Below are 20,274 nucleotides of genomic sequence, written 5' to 3'. Positions count from 1 at the left end.
TGACTACGCGGAAACTACCTGACTCTGTCCAGTCTGTATGACTTTGCCAGGGTTCCTCTAAAAGGGTGCACTTCAAGTGTATTTTCATTCTTCTGTTTAAATTTTGATCAACATGGGGAAAGGGTCATCAGCACTGTTGGCAGGATAAAAATGAGCAATGCCAAAATAATTTCTTCGTTAAAACAGAATTTAAGAAATTAAACGTGGAAGACGTTTATGTAAAGCAATGCCCTCCGTGAATTTCACAACAAACAATAAAACAACGGCAACCTCACCTATACTCACGAATCCAACAGTAGTGATGTACACAAAACAAACATTCACTCAACAATAACAGAATGGTCCAGTGTTTTACCCACCAGTCAAATAAATTCAATTATTTATTTTTATCTCATTTGCCACAAAACTAAGGACGACCTGCTGAATCAAAAGTTACAAGTCATACCTCATGGACAGACTTGGGGCAAAACATTCAATAAACCCTGCCCCTATGCCCTGCCTCTCTCGGCCAATCACCAGGCTTTTAAAAAATCTGGATTAAAACCTATAAAGATCACTGTTTATTGGAAACAAACCAGAGCACCTTAGATTATAAATGGTCAGGAAACTCCCCTCTTTCCCGCTTCTAAAACAATTAAGTTTTACACAAAATTGGTCAAATCCAGCTTCATTCAAACTTCTTTCAACCAACAGTATTTAAGTCGCACTAATACCAATATAACCCATCCATCATAGGAAATATGACAATTACCTGGATCATTTTTGAATAAGAGCAACAACACTTATTTCATAACTGCTTATGGGACACAACCACATTCTTATTCTGAACACAGTTATATGCGATTTTCTAAAATTCAATCCCTGCCCTGCTAACTTAAAAAGAAAACTTTCATGGAAGTCATAATCCTTCAAGTCTGTGGCAGGAAAATAAGCATATAACCTTTGATGCTTGACATAGGGTAAATGTCCCACTGTCGTTTTCTGGAGACCATGAAATTATCCCAATACCTTTGTACAGTTGTCTGTACTTATAGACAAGCCAGCCCACTTTCTTCTCATGATTTTGCAAGTGCTCTGATAAACAAGCTTTCCTACTCATTCTAAATTATACTTCAAGTATTACATAAATTGTTTCAAGCCATTTGACTTTTATAATAGTGTCAGCTTGTTTGTACCAGTGGAAAGTCAAGGCTTCTCCCTATCCCTTTTTTTTTTTTTTTTAAGAATCCCACTTTCAGTCAAGCCCTTCTTACCAGTTCCAACAAGGATGGAATTTCAAAGGCGATTATAAGTTAGATAACCCAAGCACATGCTGACTCTTCATTAAGAATTACTGCTTACTTAGGCTTCTGAAATCAACAAGGATACCCTATGGAAAAATGAAAAATCTATTGTCTTTCTTTGTTCACCATTTTTAATAGAAAACATGTTTTAAGGTCTGTCAGGAAAATAAATAATGGGAAAAAATAACTGTACCTTAAAAATTTTTTCAAATTGTTCCCCAAAATATAAACAAAGACAAGACATAAATGGGATCACAATGCATATGCTCACATCAGCCCTCCAAACACACTTTTTATATAGAATTCATAAAGAAGGAAAGTTACCCATTAATTCTATGGCATGCATCAGCAGTGCACTCGTGGGCTTAACCTTGGTTTTGAGTTATTTGTATATACAGATACATCTCTTCCTGAGTTGAGCTTCATCTTCAGTTGAGACTCAAAACATTTGCTTTCTTATTTTTGGCAAGACACTTGACTACGTTATAAGGCAATCTAACATTTCAACCTCCTTCCCTTTTCAGCGGCATGGCCCTCCTCTGTGACATCACCAATGTGCCGGATACTAGGACAGGCTCTAAACTATGGTCCTGTAAAACTAGAGAGCAGGTTTCTTTGTTCATTAGTCTGAAGGCTACAGCACTGTCTTTCATATATTGGGAGATCTTGAGGATTTCAGTTGAACAGATTCAAAATGGTCTTCTTTGTCCTATGGGGGAAAAAATATTAAGACAAAATCAACTCACTAAAATTCCAATAAGATCTTAGGAGCTTACATATCCAGAAACTAAGTTCTGAAATCATTTTAGTCTACGTATCTGCCACTTGTAATTAGGATTTTACATTTAAAGGAGGGTGGCAGATATAAAACAGATAGCATGCCTACCCTGAATGATGCCTTTTTTTTAACTTTTTATTTTATATTGGAGTAGAGTTGATTAACAATGTTGTGTTAGTTTCAGGAGTACAGCAAAGGGATTCAGTTACACATATACATGTATCTATTCTTTTTCAGACTCTTTTCTCATTGAGGTTGTTACATAATATTGAGCAGAGTTCCCTGTGCTATACAGTAGGTCCTTGTTGGTTATCCATTTTAAATATAGCAGTGTGTACATGTCAATCCCAAACAGATGTCCAGGGGATAAGACACACAATTCAAAACAGAAGCAAACACATGACTGCAACAGATACCAAAAGATGAAGCTGTGATTCTTGTGAAGAAATCACTGAGACCCATGCAAGGGGGATATTTGATCCGGGTGCTGAAATAGATGACCTATCCATGCAAATTGTAGACAGTAAACTAAATATTCTCAAGATAACACAGGGTAAATCATAAGAAAAAAGGAGAGCAGAAATAAAGATGACACCAATAAGACACAAGATCATTTGGGTCCACTGATATGTTGGAGGAAAATCTTTGGGAATCATGCCTACTAAAGATATTAAAAAGAAGTCATCTAGGATAATAAATCAAAAATTTAATGCAAATATATCATTGCTGGCATTTGTTACATAATACATTCAAAATGTAGCCTATTAAGATAAATTATTCTTCTTTAATGGGGAAAAAGACAAATAAGAGGTGAGGTTTCCCCCAATGTTTTCATGGTTAGACAAAGCTTTCCGAAGGCTATTGGAATGGGGAGGGGGAACTATGCTGTTGAAGAGAATAAAGATGAACAGAACTAGGATTATTTTAAAAATAAAAGAAATATGAGGCAGATCAGTCCTGGGTGCACATGGATGTGTCTCTAAAGCAGAGAAGTGAAATAAGAAAACAACAGGAAATAGAGATTGAGTATCTGTCAGGAAGAATGAGGTAGCTGTTTTGTCTTCTCTCATTTGAGTGGAGAAATCAGAGACTTCAGATCAATTTAAGGCCACATGGTCAGGATTACAGAAAAAAAATCACAGCATGAACACCAGCATATCCCATGTCCCTGCCTCTACCGAGACGACAAGCCCCTGGGAGAGCAGCCTGCAGATCGCAGCGCCCTAACCCACCGGCTCTGGGAGATCCTGCCTGAAGTCTCATGTTCACCAGCCTTAATTTTCTAGGAATAACCATCGATAATTCAAGTATTTATTAGGCACCCATGTGTTACAGGAACAGGACTAGACTTTATGGGATACAAAACGTCTGCTCTCAAGGAGCTCACAGTGTATTACAGGAAAGAGTGTTAGAGTATCAGCCATGAACTATAAGAGAAAGCTGAGCTCTCTGTGGCCCTGCCTTGAGGAGATTTGATTCAACTTGTTCTTCAGGAAGGGCAGGCAGAGACCTGTTGCTTATCCTCAAGGTAATATTTCAAGTAAAACACTGAAAACAGTCATGCTATTAGGGCTTCACAGGGCTTTCGTTACCATCTCCTCTGTGTTCTATGTTCACATGGGATTTTGCTCCTATGGCTGACGTGGTGGGATATATACCCATGCACGCGTGTGTGTGTGTGCGTGTGTGTGTGTGTGTGTGTGTGTGTAGTTAACACTACTGACTGGGACTTCCTAACAGCAGGAATTGTATCTTGTTCACTTTTTAATTCCCATAATATGACCCAAGGCCTAGCACATGGTTGGCTGTCAATCAGTGGTTGTGAAAATGTACTGAAACACCACCACGCAGAAGGAAAAAACCTGGATTGGAACTCAGAATACGTGGTTTCTAATTCCCATCTCACCCACTCTTGGACAAATAAGTGAACCTCTCTAGGTTTCAGTTTACTCATGCATTAAATAAAGATGCCATATAAAATGATCTTTTTAAGCTCTAAATTCAAGAATCTACTCAAAATCCAACTTCTCTCAGAAGCTTCTCCTTAGCTTGTCACTACCCACCTAACTGTACTCCGTTCTCTTCTGTACTCCAAGAGACCCTACTCAATACTCTTGTCATACCGGATTATCCTGTGTACGTGGGTTGTGTGTGTGCATGAATGTGTGTGTTTGATGTGCATATGTCTTCCATCAATAAACTAGTCTCTGAGATTAACTGTGTCTAATATGACATCTCACCAAAACCCGGTGGATAGTATCCCATAAATGACGGTGACATGAACAAAAGGAAAAAAAATCAACTGAAGGTATTTTTTAATTGTTAAGAAAAGTCAAGTGATCTATAAATGAAACCCCACAAATCCAGTGCATAAGGAAATACCAAAGAAGTTTGGCCTTTAGAACATGAATAAGGATATATATAAGACAAAGTAAACCTTACTTGACACAGTAGTTAAGAAATTTATAAAGTTTTTTGCTCCATAAAATCATATGTAACATTTTTAAAAGTGGGACACACATAAAAAAAACTTTTAAATAAAAAGTAAAAAAAATTTTAAAAGTGGGACACAATAAAACTTGTACAATGGCATTCATAGCAGCTTCATTCAGTCAAACACTGGAAATAGCACAAGGGTCCATCAAAAGGAGAACAGATGAACAAACGTGGCAAATCCATACAACAGAATACTCCTCCACAGGAAGCAATCTGCTATAGATAAACACAACAAGGTGGAAGAACCTCAAAAAGATTTTTCTGAGTGGAAGAAAACTGACACAGAAACTTCACTCTCTGGCATTACGATTATGTGAAGTTCTGAAACAGGCAAAACTAATCTATAGTTTTAAAAGATCATCACAATAGCTTCCCTTGGGGGATGGGGACTGAGTATACACATAAGGACATGAGTTTCCTTTCAGACATCAGACTACTGTTCTATATCTTCACAGGACTTAGGGTTACACAGGTATATTCATTTCTCAAATTTCATCACATCGTGTATTTGTGAAATATACATTTCACTCTGTGTAAACATTTTGCCTTTAAAAAAAACTTAAAATATTGAATTCTCTCATCAATTATATGTAAACTGAAGTGTTTAGGCATCAAATGTATTGAAGTCTGAAACTCACTTTGAAACACATCAAAAAAAAAGAAGATAGATCAATAAATGGATAGAGGGATGGAGAGATATGTAATAAAGAGTAAGATTTACGTGGTGGATATATGGTTGTACCACTGCACAATCCCTTCAACTTTTCTGTAATACTTCAAATTTTCATCTTAAAAAATGAAAACAAAATCATTACATTGACTAAAATTGCTATTCAAAATAAAATGTGGCACACTGGGGGCTTCCCTGGTGGCGCAGTGGTTGAGAGTCCGCCTGCCGATGCAGGGGACACGGGTTCGTGCCCTGGTCCGGGAGGATCCCACATGCCGCGGAGCGGCTGGGCCCGTGAGCCATGGCCGCTGAGCTTGCGCGTCCGGAGCCTGTGCTCTGCAACGGGAGAGGCCACAGCAGTGAGAGGCCCGCGTACCACAAAAAAAAAAAAAAAAAAAATGTGGCACACTGCACCTTCTCAGGGAAAAAAGCTCTACCCTCCCTGTTTCCTGTGACTGTTTTCAAGAATCTTTTCAAGCTTTCACTTCTCTGGCTATAATATAAAAACAGAAGAGGTACTGTAAGAGGAGGAAACACTTAATGTTTTAGGTAGTGCTCATAATGCCCACTTATTCTTTTAGATTCAGCTCAGAGATGACTTTCCGTTAAATGCATTCCGGGGCACCTAAAGGCTCCCTTCATTGTAAGATACCACCCTTACTAATAGGGAATCAAACACATATATATGGAATCTAAGAAAAAAAAAAAGGGTCATGAAGAACCTAGGGGCAAGACGGGAATCAAGACACAGACCTACTAGAGAATGGACTTGAGGATATGGGGAGGAAGAAGGGTAAGCTGGGACAAAGTGAGAGAGTGGCATGGGCATATATACACTACCAAACGTAAAATAGATAGCTAGTGGGAAGCAGCCGCATAGCACAGGGAGAGAGGGGTGGGATAGGGAGGGTGGGAGGGAGGGAGGGAGACGCAAGAGGGAAGAGATATGGGAACATATGTATATGTATAACTGATTCACTTTGTTATAAAGCAGAAACTAACACACCATTGTAAAGCAAGTATACTCCAATAAAGATGTTAAAAAAACAAAACAAAACAAATAGGGAATCACAAGATCACACCAGGTGAGAAGTCTAAGTCAACTTGTGATGGAAGATAGTTTTTCATGGGCCTCCTCTGTTTCTGCAAGTCTTATGAAAAGACACTGATAGTCCTTTATTCTAGGTGATTTTCCAAAGATGTTTCTATAACAGCCTTGGATGATATAGATAAAGTCTCCTTCTAGAATAAAGGAAACGTTTGCTTACAACCCAGAAAGCTACAGGTATTGTCTTTCCCTGTGGAGCAAATGGCAGACATACGTCGGGCCCATTATAAAAGACTCATGTTCTCCAAGCCAGTTCCTCTACAATAACGTAACCCACTCTGTATACAGGCGTCATCTAGTCCACTTCATTGTGTGGGAAGTGAGGCTGGAGGAACCAATACAAATGCTGTGATTTGGGCCAATGCTAATGCTGTGAGTAATAAGCTGTGTTTGGTCTCTGACCCAGAAGACTCATTCCATCTTCCAAAGTGTCTATGAAACTATGGCGGGCTAATCTGTCGGCCAGTAAGTAGAGTGCGATTTCATTACCTTCACAGTTCTTCATTGTTTTGCCGATGAGAGGAGGAAGTTAATGAAGACATTTCTAGAAGAGAGCTTCACACTCTGGTTAACAAGATTTAAGGAAAGTCCCCGAGAATTGGGAACAGACATGCTGACCACACTGTATGGCAAACAAGGCAATAAAGCAGTCCTCCGTTTTCTTGCCTGGAAATGAAGAGGAACTGGGGAGCTGGTTGTGGGCTGCGTACTGGGAAGTGGGTTCAAAGAGTTCACAGTTCAACTGACTGGATGGTGTTAATTCTCCTCTGGCAGGAGGACAGCCTCCCAGTCAGGCTCCGGTGTGCCTCACAGGAGCAACTAGCACTAAAAATCATCCCAACAGGAAAAGAAGGTTTCACCCGCTTTCAAACAACGGTTCCAGAAACATGCACCTACGATAAGCGTTAGAGAGAAAATGGAAACCACTTACGGGGAGAAACCAGGTGAAGTGCTAGAATGTTGGCTGGTTCACTGTGGAGATGATGTGGCAGGACTCAGTGATCGTTAAGAATGGAAACAGGGCTTCCCTGGTGGCGCAGTGGTTGAGAGTCCGCCTGCCGATGCGGGGGACGCGGGCTCGTGCCCCGGTCCGGGAAGATCCCACATGCCGCGGAGCGGCTGGGCCCGTGAGCCATGGCCGCTGCGCCTGCGCGTCCGGAGCCTGTGCTCCGCAGCGGGAGGGGCCACAGCAGTGAGAGGCCCGCGTACCGCAAAGAAACAAAACAATGGAAACAGCGGGGCCATCCTAGGGCTCAATGCTGCTGGCACTCTATCCTGCCAACTTCAGATCCACCCAAAGATGCAGTAAAAGGTCTCAGAGGTTTTGCAGCAGGTCCTCACCACAGTTACAGAGCCATGGCTTCCTCTGGGGGCTCTTTCTGAGATGAATTCCCATAGGAAAACTTAGTGAGGCAGTGACTACTGCTGGGGCTCTTGCTGCCCCAGATTGGGTTTGTAAGGTGGAAGATGGTCACGAGAGAATGAGAAACTGACCCCAAAACATCTAGATAAGTTAGTATGGTCAGGCTCACCCGGGAAATGTCCCTTATCCTTTATAGTTAAACCAGGCATTAACTTAAATATGACAATGGAGCAAGTAACGAGGTGAATTCCCTTTTAAAAAGACTCCAGTATGTGAGTCAAGCCCAAATCAACAAAAGAACATAAGACCTGCAGCCTTCAGCACAGTCAATCTGGCTGTGACTTCTGAGTCAAAAGGTCCCCAAAGGTGGAATAGATGACGGGAGGAATGATGCCCTTGCCGTTCAACACAGAACTCTGAATGGACCCAAAACACGGGCAGTCTGGTTGGCTTGTGAGCAGCTGCTGGAGAACAACAGCAAATGCAAAGCCCTGCTGCTGTCACAGAGACCCCCGCTTCCCTCTTCATCTTTAACCCTTCCTTCCCCAACTATGCTGACTTTGCTGCCTTAAGGAGAAAGATGATTAGGGGAAGGACCAAGTTTTCCTGTCACCAAGAGAGACTGCAGACCATACACACCCATCTGAGACTGCAAGGGAGCCCGGGGAAGGGGAGGGACTCAAACATTTCTGACTCTGCTTATTGCAGGCACCGAAGTCACCATCCTACCTGAACGTGTGAGAGGAAAAGGGCCTGAAAATTCAACTAATGGGGTTCAAGCTAGGTTCGCAGTGGGGGAGGGAAAATAACGTGACCTTGTGTGAAGGGTTCTGCGTCCCCATTCCAGATGCTGTTGCTGCGTTACATCTGAATCTACAGTAGGAATTGCTAGTATGTGCTTGTTCTTCCTCATCTCATAGGCAGCAGAGGACAATCCCCTGGCCAAGAGCAGCCACGTGAAGAGAAGGGCTGCTCGGATACTTACCCCAAGCGTTGCCAACTCGTCTGCCGTGTGCAACAAACGTGTGAGTCAGAAGGGCACACAAGCTCCTCTACCTTCTGATGCCTAAAGAAGGTATAGATGCCTATACATGATGTCCTGTTGGTGTCAAGTCAGACGTCTCAGTCTCAACAGCCTTGCCTGTGTTATCAGACCTGCCAGCAGAGACGGCTGATAAACCCTCACAAAATTCAGGGAGCTGCCGACTAAGTAAAGATTCTTGAGACTAGGTGGGCAGATGTGCAATGCTTTATCTTCCAGTCGAGAAAAAACAGCCCAGCACCTTACTGCACTCTGCTGTTGGACACAGTATGGTATCACTTGAGTAGTCTACTTGCTCTGTCATATCAGCTAATCCACAAAATAGTATCTTTTGAGTTAGGCCCAAGCCAACAGGCTATATTATCAACTGCCCAGCAAGGTGAGTAATGCTCTCTACCTTGTGGCCTCACAGCCCTAATGACCACTTTATGATACAATTCTTTGCGATTAATGATTTTGTCAATTGGAGACTGTGGCAGTGGGAAGCAGCCTTCCCCCGGAGGCACCCTTTGGGGTTTTAGACTCATCGCCTTGATGTGCCCACCATGTACATATAGCCCTCTTGAAAAAGCAGCTGTTAGCTTGTTACTGAGCTCTTGTCAAAACTGAATGCCATAACCACACACACTTTGGGACTCTACAGCCTGACAGTCCCACTCTTGGTAGGTCAACAAGGTGGGAAGCGTCCAGGAAGTCTCACTGGTCAAATATGAATGGTATAGTCAAGAATACAACTGGTCTGACCCAGCAACATCTCAGCCTCACATGCAAATATGGCAGCAGACTCTTTGAGAGAAAGGTTATCCCCTACTCCTCTGCCCCAAATGAAGCCACTGGCTCTGTGGGGTCCTGGGTTCACCGAAGTTTTACTTCACGCCTGGGCCTGGTTCACTGATGCTTTCGTTGAGCTGAAACCCAATGGTGTCCGCCACCTGCTGCAGCTGTCCCATCTCAGCACAAGTATGAGTAACTGAAAACCAACACGATTGCTTGGCTCAGTGGCCAGAACCCAAAGCCGTTCTCAGAGCTGTGGCCAATACTTCTTCTGATAAACCTTGTCATATTTCTACTTACTCTTGAGCTATTGCCAAGATTTAATAGCCATTTTCAACGAACTATTTGGTCTGCCATTTGGAAAACCACTTACTCTTCACCTCTCTTTGGGGCAACAAATCTGGAAACAAATGTTAGCTGTTGATCGAATCATCTGGGTCACTTAGGTAGATGCCCATCCTCTGAAAAGACCAAACAGAGTTAAGCACCTTATAGAGACTGCACCAGCCAGATTGCCACAAACCCTACACAGCATGTGAATCCTGTCCAGCATGGCAATAAATCTGCCTTCACAGACTGAGCTCAGAGTGAAGGACTCTATTTTCCTGACGCAGAGGTTACCACAGCATGCAAGACTTGGGAGTCATACCAAGAGCTGACCAATATTTCCCTGACAATTGATTAAATCAGACCTTTGATCACCGTTTGGGGCTATCGGTGGTGCCTCATCACTGCTGACACCCATTCGGGTCATGGTGTTGCTGTTCCAGAGTGACTGGCCAACTCCAGTGACACCACCGTGGTCCTTGAAAAACATCTCTTTAATGTTTATGGTTTTATGGACCATTTGCAGCCTAACAGTGGTGTCCCTTTTTTTTTTTTTTTTTTAAATCACAAAAGCTACCAGAAAAATGGACTGGGAGTAGAGGTATTCAGTGGACCGTCCACACTTCCTACCATTGAAAGGGATCATTGATCATCGGAATAGCCTTCTCCAAAACTGACTCAAAAAGATTTCTGCCTCTATCTCCCTCACCTCCTCCTGGTCCACACATCTTAGTAAGGCAGTTCAGTTACTAAATATGGCTATTTCCAGAAAAGGATTAAGAGATTATCTCCTCTTGGCTGCTTCATGGATAATTTTTAGTAAAAATAGATAATAAGTAAGAATATATCAATACAACCTACATAAGATTATATACCCATATGAAAACCCAGGATTCTGCCCCGACCTCTACTGGCATGACGGGTCCTTATTTAACCCAACAGCAACCCCCAGGACGTCTGGTGGTAGCCCTGCCAGAGGGAGCCTAGAAGATTCAAATATAATTCTGGTTTAGCCACCTGTATTGTTTTGTTGGACTGTCGTGATCCTAGATCAAAAGCATAATAACTACTTGGTTGACTACACAGCTCATTAAGACGCGTACCGTCCCCCATGGGCAAAGGTAGAAAACACGCTAGGTCGTCACACGCATTTTTAAAAGCCCTTGACCTTCTTGCACCTGAATGTTTGGCAGCACAGAACTCCAGTAGGGTATGAGTAGAAATAAGGTGGGGCTTTAGCTACGGAAATGGGACAAACTGATTTGTACCAGTGGAAGATCAACAGTGCAGTCTGATAATAAGGCACCTAGGAAGGAGGTACCTTAGGCCCTGAGAGGTGCAAAGGATGAAGGGATGCTAATGATTATTTGTTTTTCAAAGCCACCCTGTCACCTTCCTATGAAGGAAAACACCTTAGTGTTCCTCTCTCAAACTGTTGCAAGTGCCTTAAATTTAACTGACTACTGGGTCTACCAAATCCACCAGAGGCTCAAACCACAATCTGGTTGCCATTCCCCTTAGGCTTACTGAAAATTCTATCAGAAACAGCAGGGATGATGCCAGCTTCTGCCCCCAAATAACAACGGTCAACATGTCCATTCCCAATGCCATCACTCAATCATTCCATGGAGTGGACAAATACCACCCAGTCTGCGGCATGGACAAACAGGAAAAGCTGGACAAACTGCCCTCAAGCAGTCTCTCCAAAGACAAAGAAGAGACACAATTGTTTGACATGAATCGGGAACGCTAAGGTTTACAAGCCAGCAAGGAGGTCGCAGGCACCCTCAACCAGTGCTGCCTAACTAAACAGGTCCCACTTGGTGTCCCTAACAACTGTAAATAATACTTTCCTTCCAGAGGCCCCATGTGTACCTCTAGGACTGTACTTTTTGTATAGAACCAGATGTTAACTTCTCTCCTAAAAACAGCACGGCTTGTACTTGTATTCTAGGAGTGGTCATAAGTGGTCATAATTCAACTGTTTATGAAAACATCCTCGATAGATCACTTAGCCCTTAGACAACTGCAAGGCTCTTTTCAGTATCAGGCTACCCTTGGTTCCTCAGAAGGGGTTCCTGGAGGGATAACTGACTTGTTATTCACACTCACCCCATGGGTAGTTATTCAATTAGCAAAGATGGAACGTAAAAAAGAATGAAATAATGCCACTTGTAGCAACATGGATGGAAATAAAGATTACATTACTAAATGAAGTCAGTCATAAAGAAAAAGACAAATGCCATACGATATCACTTATGTGGAATTCAAAATATGACACAAATGAACTTACCTACGAAACAGAAACAGACTCACAGACATAGAGAACAGACTTGTGGTTACCAAGGGGGAGGGGGAGTGGGGGAGGGACAGATTGGGAATTTGAGATTAGGAGATGCAAACTGTTACACTGATATATAGGATGAATAAACAATAGGGTCCTACTGTATAGCACAGGGAACTATATTCAATATTCTGTGATAAACCACAACGGAAAAGAATATAAAAAAGAATATATATATGTATAACAGAATCACTTTGCTGCACACAGAAATTAACACAACATTGTAAATCAACTGTACTTCAATACATTTTTTTAAAAGAAAGAAAAGGCAGTACAAAATTTGTTTCTGACTCTAGCTGAAGTAATCCATGACAACACTTCAGCCTTTGAAGGCATTCAGGTCACCATCAACCCACTGTCCATACATTGTTATGGACAATATAACTGCCTTATTCTTCCTCCCTGAGGGCCAAGACACGATCTGTACAGTCACTAAAATTCTTTGTGCCTGGACTGTCTTGTTGGATTGCCATCTTCCTAGACCAAAAGGACCATGACCACCTGGTGGAGGACACTGCTCACCAAGTTCCCCTACCATGGCCCAGGTAGACAAAAGTGGGAGATGTATAGGGTCTTTGTAAATTTTTGAAAATATCCTTAACCCTCTTCCATCTGAATCTTATGGAGGAAAGATCTCAGTGCCAGTGGAAAGGTCTCAGGCTGAGTGGAAAGATTAATACAGGGACCTAAAAAGAAAGCCACCTCTTTCTAAGGTGGACCCTGATGACTTACGGCATTTGTTTGGTTAGTTGAGTCTGAAACCCTGGTATGATCCAGGTTAATAATACAGGTTGGCCTCGTCTTGCTGTTCGGTGTCTTGTTGGGAGTAGCTCTATTTTTAAAGTGCTATAGGAAGCAAACTGACCAGATTTGATTCCAGCCTCAGCGAGTCAGATTAATCAGAGTGAACAGTGGAATGGTGTACTAATGGGAAAGTTGCCGGAAGCCAAGATAGTGTAGGAAGGAGGTTTGGATCTGTTGGGAGGCAACTCCCCAATGGTTCTCTTGCATTTCTGCCTATCTTATGAGTGAGACACTGACTTCCCTTTTTTCCAGACTACCTTTTCAAAGGACCTAACCCTAACTCTAACCCTAACCCTAACCCTAACCCTTGCATTTCAACCCTTGTAGAGAAAGCAGCCTTTGAAAATAAAGATATTGTGTCCTTCCGTAGCAAAGGGCGGGCTTGCTTACAGTCTTAGAAATAGTATTTCCCTCTTGAGCAATGAACACGCATGCTACCTATCCAGTACGATAACAACACTATCTCCCTTTGGAAGAAAGGACAGAGATGCTTGCTGCCCTTTCTAAAAGATTCAGGTTCCCAAAGCTTAAGGTTCCTTTCCTGTAAGGCACTGTGTGTACAAGCGTCATCCGCAGGACGTGGGGCTCTGCAACTCGTATAAATGCTGATGTTTTGGCTAGTGCTTCTGCTGTGAGTGTTCAACTGTCCTTTGTCTGTGATCAGAAGTCCCATGTCTTCTAAAGTATCCATGAAACCATGGAAGGCTCAGGTGTTAGCTTGCAAGGAGGGTAAAATCTCAGCTCTTGACAATCTCTGTACATTCACTGTCCCACAGCAATAGTATCCTCCCTAAACTACCATATTAAGAAAAATCAAAGAACCATTAGTATAAGGGGAATAGGGCTTATTTGTTTTATTTTTAAATGATCCCCTATGATATAGTTATGTGCCTAAATTAGGAAACGATTACTAAGACATTCTCAATAAATGCAATCTTTCACCACATGTCCTTCCTGCTGAAAATCCTTTGAAATGGGTTTTCTTTCCGGTTTCATTCTGTCTTTATTCCTGCACAGGTAAACTGGTAATGTTTCATCTTTTAAGTCAATGGTGAAGAATGTCAATAAAATGTGTCTACAAATAATACTTAGGGCTTCATGCTATCTGTTTGGATACAGTAATCATTTCAAAGCCGACAGATGGGATGGCATCTGATAAGTAATATCTCAACATTTTATATAACTTTTATCTCCTGTGTATGAAAAAATCTTGTTGTCAAATAAAAAATATAAAATGAGATCTTTTATTTATCTAAAATTTTTGTTTTTTAATACTATAATACATAATCTTTGTGCAAATTCAAGTATTATAAAACTGCACTACTTCAAAGACTAAAGACACCCACGTATTCAAAATTCTCCAAAAGCAGCTATCATTAGTAGTTTCCTACTCAAATACTAATATAAATGTATATTTAATAGAAATGCAATAGTCTATGTGTTTGTTTTCGCTTCATTTACCCTGGACCCACTGACATATCAGTACACACAGACATCTCAATCTTTAACACCTGTAGAGTTGCACAGCATCCCACTACTTTGATATACGGAAACGTCTTATCTAAGTCCTTACTGATGGTGTTTAACGTTGTTTCTACCTGGTTAGCCAACAAAAACAATGCTGCAGTGATTATTCTTGTATTTACAGCCTTCTGTACTTCCAAGAGTATTTCTACTGGATAAATACCCACCCTGAATGACAGGGTTTGCACAACTGCTACTGTTAGGTTAATATGGCCCCTTTATTTATAAATACACAGAAATACCAGGTTAAAATTCTGCTCTCACCTTTGTTGCCAAGGATTTGAGTTTTCCCAGTAGCGACTGTTTATTGGAATATACAACTTCCTCTTCATTATCTTCTCCTTCCATGATAGCACAGCTGTCTGCAGCTGGGAGTTCACACTCTTTTGAGTTTGTCGTCATTACTAATTTGGAATATTTGTACTCCAGTCTAAGTAGTGGCAAATAAATAAATAGATAAAGTGGCTGTTTAATATAAATTAATACTTATTTGGGGTGGTCATACACCAGCTAATTAAATCATCGTGGAGTACAGCTGCTCCACCAACATAGTCCCTTCACCCATAGCCATAACACTATGTGTTCTCATTAATCTACTGTCTACACACCAATCGTTTCCAGAATTTCAGAGAAACAGTGCAATACAGTTAACGCTATCATACTTATTTTACAGTGATTCAAGTGTCCAATTATGAAAAACTTTTGAAAAACAAAGAGAAAATTAGAGGTCTGAATGCATTTTTTTCATTTATAAATATTTGGGAACTAATTTACTATGCAGTTTTCCAAAGTTTAGTTCGTAGGATGAGAATATTATACAGGCAAGTGATTTGGTCTTTATTATTTCTCCCTATCACTCATTCCTTTCTACTCCCCACCCCAGATATTACAACTGTGCCTAGATAATACAGTAGAGAACTTTCACAGCCCAACTGACATGTAAATCATTTTAAAAGAGCCAAATCACATAATGTATCAATATACAATTGGAAGTTACACTCAGTACTCAACTTCAGATTCTGAAAGTCCTGGAGTATACACTTAGTCTGTTTCTTTGCAAATATCTGCCCATAAGAAATTGAAAGAGAAAAGATGAGGCAAGAAGGCAGCATGATGTCATGAAAAGAAAAACAGACACAGAGAAAATCTGCCTTCCTTTCTGAGCTCTGCTCCCATCTACCTGAGTAGCCAGGATCCTCTGTTCCTTGTTTTAGAAAAACAACGGATCTAATTCAATTACCTCTAATGTTCTCTGATCTCTCTGTTATCAGAACAACAGTCATTTCCATTTGCTTTCTTAAAGGCCTTTCCTATAACTCCTTCACTATGAGAAATGTCTTGTGTCTCTGAGAGAAACTGTTGGATATAATGATTAACTCTAAAAGATTCGCAACAAAAGAGATTTCTCAGTTCTTATACAGAGGTTACTTACTTCTGATTCTTCTTCCAGAAGTAGCAAGTTAGAGCCACCAGCAAAACAGCTGCAAAAGCTCCCACACCTGCTCCCACTTTTAGCCAAAAGTCAACAGTTTCGCAGGTTGACAACTTTTTCTCAGGCAAAGAAATTCCTTTAATGCACCACTTAGGTTCATTCCACACGTATAAGGTTTCCTTTGAAAAAATGACATAAGAAATGAGATTTAGAAGGAGAAGCGTTTTGCTAACCGTTATTCACAGTAGGCAGAGAGGATTATTCGGCTTTCATCTAACCGAAGCTCCAAAGAGAGAGGAAAGGGATATAGAAGAGAGAGAATAAGGAAATGATGAATGAAAATGTAACAAGACCATGAATTGTCAGATCAGAAGGCTTGCTTCAAGCTGAGGAGGTTGAATAAAAAGGACTCCATCTGGATATATCATTGAAGCTATTTTCTTCAAATTTCTGATGAGTCCTGACTTCTTAAATCATGTTTTTAAATGAAAGCTTAGATTGTTTCATATAACTGACTGGAACGGGTTTCACCCACCCATCACGTAGGTCCATTTCCCCAAAAAGCCTCTCCGCTGAGTGAAAGAGCAGAGCCCGGACCCAGGACATGTAAGTGCAGCATGAGCGGCAGGCTTTGGTGTGGGGCAGGCACAGAGACTGCACGCCCCGCTTCCCCTGGCCAAAATAAGGAGGGTGTTATTCTGGGTCATCACTACCCACGTGAGGGACTCACTCTCGTCCTCCCAAAGCAGATGACCCAATTTTGTTAGGGCAATGTTTTCAAACTGCTCCCTGCAATCAACTAGTAAATAGTAAAATCAATATACTGGGTCTCAACCAGCAATTTTTTAAAAAATAAACAAATAAGACAGATTAGAAACAAACATCAGAGTATAGTGCATGGTTCCTTATGTATTTCAACATACACAATGACAGGTAGCAATCTGCATGATGATTATGTCCAGTGACATTAAATGACACAAGGCATTACATTTTTTGCTCATTGTGCCTCCCGAAATTTTCTGGTGAATGTCAGTCATTTATCAACACCCTAACAGAAGCCTAACACCATAACGTTTAATGTCACACACATGCACACACTTTTACAGTTGGTCCTGAAGTGAACGATGTGCAGGAGATTCCCATTTACTCTGAGGAAAAATTTCAACCAAGTTTTGGATAAGAACTTTTTAGAAAGGACATTAGTAATTGAAAAAATTTTAGTGTAACATTTTCATGAAACTTAGTGTGAATAAATTATTTTTAAAATGGCTCACATGATTTTTATAAGAACGATGAGGAATGAGGAGGCATGAGCAAGTTGAACTGCTGCCTCTTCATCTGAAGGACATTCCAACAAGAAAAACAGACTATGAAAGGGTTTATATGGTTGTATCATATATGCCACACCCAATGCAAATGGCAAGCTGTAATGTCCAAGGACAGTCTTCTAAACAAACCATTAAAACTTCATAATTAAAAAGATACATATTTATAAACCCAGAATTAACTTTTCCATAAGCTCCTCAAATTGTTAAAGAAAAAATAAATCAAGCTGTTGGCAGAATTTCTTAGTCATTCTATAACTTAGCCATTCTCTGAATCTCTTAGTCGTTCTATTAATTAGGAAGATTTATCCCTTCATTAGGCCATGTCTTTGGGAAACAAGAAAATGGCTGACACTGCGGCTGAAAAATTTATTCTTCCAGCATGTAGGGATATTTTGCGAACAGGGTGAGATCAATTTGTTGATAAATTTTAAAACTTACCTCTCAGTGATAACACAGTATCTCTTCAAATCGCTACTACTGTATAACATTTAGAAGTAATGCTTAGTACATACTTAGAACCTGGTATAGATTTTTTGAGATCCATTTTGATAAGAGCTTTCATCACAAGTCATGTAGCTCTTTTAGTTTATACCAGCTGTATGTGGAGGACTTGTAGTGTGTAAATTTAACTTCACGTGCTTCTGGATTATATGTCTTTACAGAATTGGAAAAGCAGACTCTCAGTCAATATAAAGTGCAAAACTGTAAAGAATGAAGCAGGCAATAGGATGGAAATGCAGAATTATTAAAGCAATTAAAAGATACTCTTCGCGATATTTTGCAATCATTGTTTTTTCCTATCTTGAGGCTTTGGCATCCAAAGAAATCCACCCTTGTTCACCGACATAATGGAAACTGCAGTGAAAGCTGTCATTCGTATTGAAAGCTCACCAAAGAGCAGACTTTTCGAAATATATTATTCAGAGATTGGAGGTGAACATACCCACTTACTGCATCAAACCCGTTTGTTCGTTCTTGCAATGGAATACACTAAGGAAGGACATTTCATATTGTACTAGTTGAAGCTCGCTCTCATCTGGCAAATATTTTCAAAATTGACATCTAAGTATTAACAGAAGGGCATATTTAACTGATTTTGGTATTTCTCAAAGTAGATTTGGAACTATGGGTGGGGTATGGGGGGAATTACATACCTCAACATGTCAAACACAATGAAGTGTTTCAAAAGGTATTATTCTTAAGGCAAAAACAGACATTTAAAAAGCATCACCTCGCAACTAACTGTTCCTAACATTCTTATAAGATGTTGAACTGAGGTTTTTCAATGAAGATAGTTTGAATGAGATAAAACTAGAGAAATTGTTGCCACCCCACTGTCTTAAACTTCTAATCACTACCTTCCAGAAGAGAAGTATTAACGAACGTTTGGATAGAAGGTCATTTAGCTTTTCAAAACTCCTGAGTTAAACTGGGTGGCCAAAGAAGGGAATGCACCTTTTATTTTTGACTTACTCTTAAAAAAAAGGACTATAAGATAGTAAGTTTAGCATAATTTTAGAGAAAAGATAAAGGTTAATTTCCACCATAAAGCATAAAACATGTATCAGTATTATTAGGAGGATTAAAAGGAAACCACTTTTTTTGTGAGGCTGGAATTTTTATCCTTGACCCCCTTAAAACTGTTGAAAAGAACCTGGCTCAACCGTGCCCTCGATGTGTGAGCAGTGTTGTATCTGTGGGCTCTGAGCCAGAATGAGCTACCTACAGGTAAGCACGCTTAACTGAATTAAACATTTCCTAATTTTCTGATTAGTTTGTCTATTTGGAGACTTCTCTGATTTGTATTAAAGTATTAATAAAAACATTTTATATTGTTATGCCTATACTTTATCATAAAATATGAAAATAAGTATTGTTCCATAAAACAATTTTATTTTTAGGCATATCTCTATGTGTCTGAGTTTGTGTTTGTGTACTAGGCTTCACGTACAATGTCTTTCTTACTACAGGTTCACTGTCATTCAAGTATGAAAAATACCAATGTAGAGAACAGTTCTCAATGTTTTTTTTTTATTCTTAAAGGTAGACACTACTGCTTCCAAATACGCTGAATGTATGGCTTTGGGTGGGGACATTCAGATTTTTTCTCCCTCTTCAACCCTCCAACCTGCCAACTATTAGCTCCTTAAGACTTTCCTGGAAAGAACAGCTCCCCTGTTCGATCCCCTTACCCAGTGAGCACCCTCGCATCATTCCATGCTGACCCGAAAGTCAGTCCTATCCCATTCTACCTTCTAGATCTCAGAAATCCCATTGGAATCTCTGATCCTCTGATGCCCATTCTCCAGTAGGGTCCCCACCACTGGTACTGATTTATCCTCTCATCTGTGCTTCTTCAATGTCATTTCAATGGAATTTGGAGAGAGTGAAGTGGTAAGTCATCTTCAAAGAGGTAAAGCTTGGGTTTTTATATGGTACTAGTCAAAGCTGGTGCAGGGAAGTGGGTACTCTCAAACACTATTAGTAGAAAAGCAAATTGATGCAACCAAAGCAATTTAGTAACACGTATCAAGAACCTTAAAAATGTCCCATCTCCTCGAATCCAGTTAATCCCTTTCCAGTAATAAACTCTAAGGAAATAATCAAATGTCTAACAAAGATGTTCATTACAGACTTATTTACAAAAAGATGGTTTTCAATTTTTTCTTAAGTGTCCAACAGGGGAATTATTAAATCCCAAATTGCATATATAATAGCACATTTTTCAATAACTAAAAGTCATCTTTTTTAAAAAAAATTTAATGACAAGGGAAGTGTATTAAAGGCATAATGGAAACAAAAAAATACAGAGAAGAGAATCCCAACTTTACTTTAAAAAACAAGTAAGCAAACGAAGGACTGCAGAGAAAATATAGAGTAGGATCTTGATTTACATATATGTGGGAGGGGTGCACGTGAGAGTCACTCTTTATGTATGCTTCTTGTGGAGAGTCAGTTATATCATCCTCATCTTAATTATACCTATAACTGCATTATATAA

General features: G+C 40.3%; 1 protein-coding gene across 1 annotated transcript in view; it reads right to left on the bottom strand.

Annotated features, from left to right (window-relative positions):
* Nucleotides 1-1,442: 1,442 nt before the first annotated feature.
* The window catches only part of ELAPOR2 (endosome-lysosome associated apoptosis and autophagy regulator family member 2), a 289,621-nt gene continuing 270,789 nt past the window's right edge, over nucleotides 1,443-20,274 (bottom strand). The window contains exons 20-22 of the mRNA XM_060157190.1: nucleotides 15,946-16,124; nucleotides 14,778-14,943; nucleotides 1,443-1,992 (exon numbers count right to left, since the gene is read on the bottom strand). Of these exons, the coding sequence (XP_060013173.1) occupies nucleotides 1,933-1,992; nucleotides 14,778-14,943; nucleotides 15,946-16,124 (405 nt within the window). The 3' untranslated portion in view covers nucleotides 1,443-1,932. The remainder of the gene's footprint in view (nucleotides 1,993-14,777; nucleotides 14,944-15,945; nucleotides 16,125-20,274) is intronic.

This window comes from Lagenorhynchus albirostris, chromosome 8, assembly GCF_949774975.1.
Source record: "Lagenorhynchus albirostris chromosome 8, mLagAlb1.1, whole genome shotgun sequence".
Taxonomy (NCBI): domain Eukaryota; kingdom Metazoa; phylum Chordata; class Mammalia; order Artiodactyla; family Delphinidae; genus Lagenorhynchus; species Lagenorhynchus albirostris.
The sequence above is the reverse complement of the archived record's forward strand: the minus strand, read 5'-3'. Positions and strand labels throughout refer to the sequence as shown.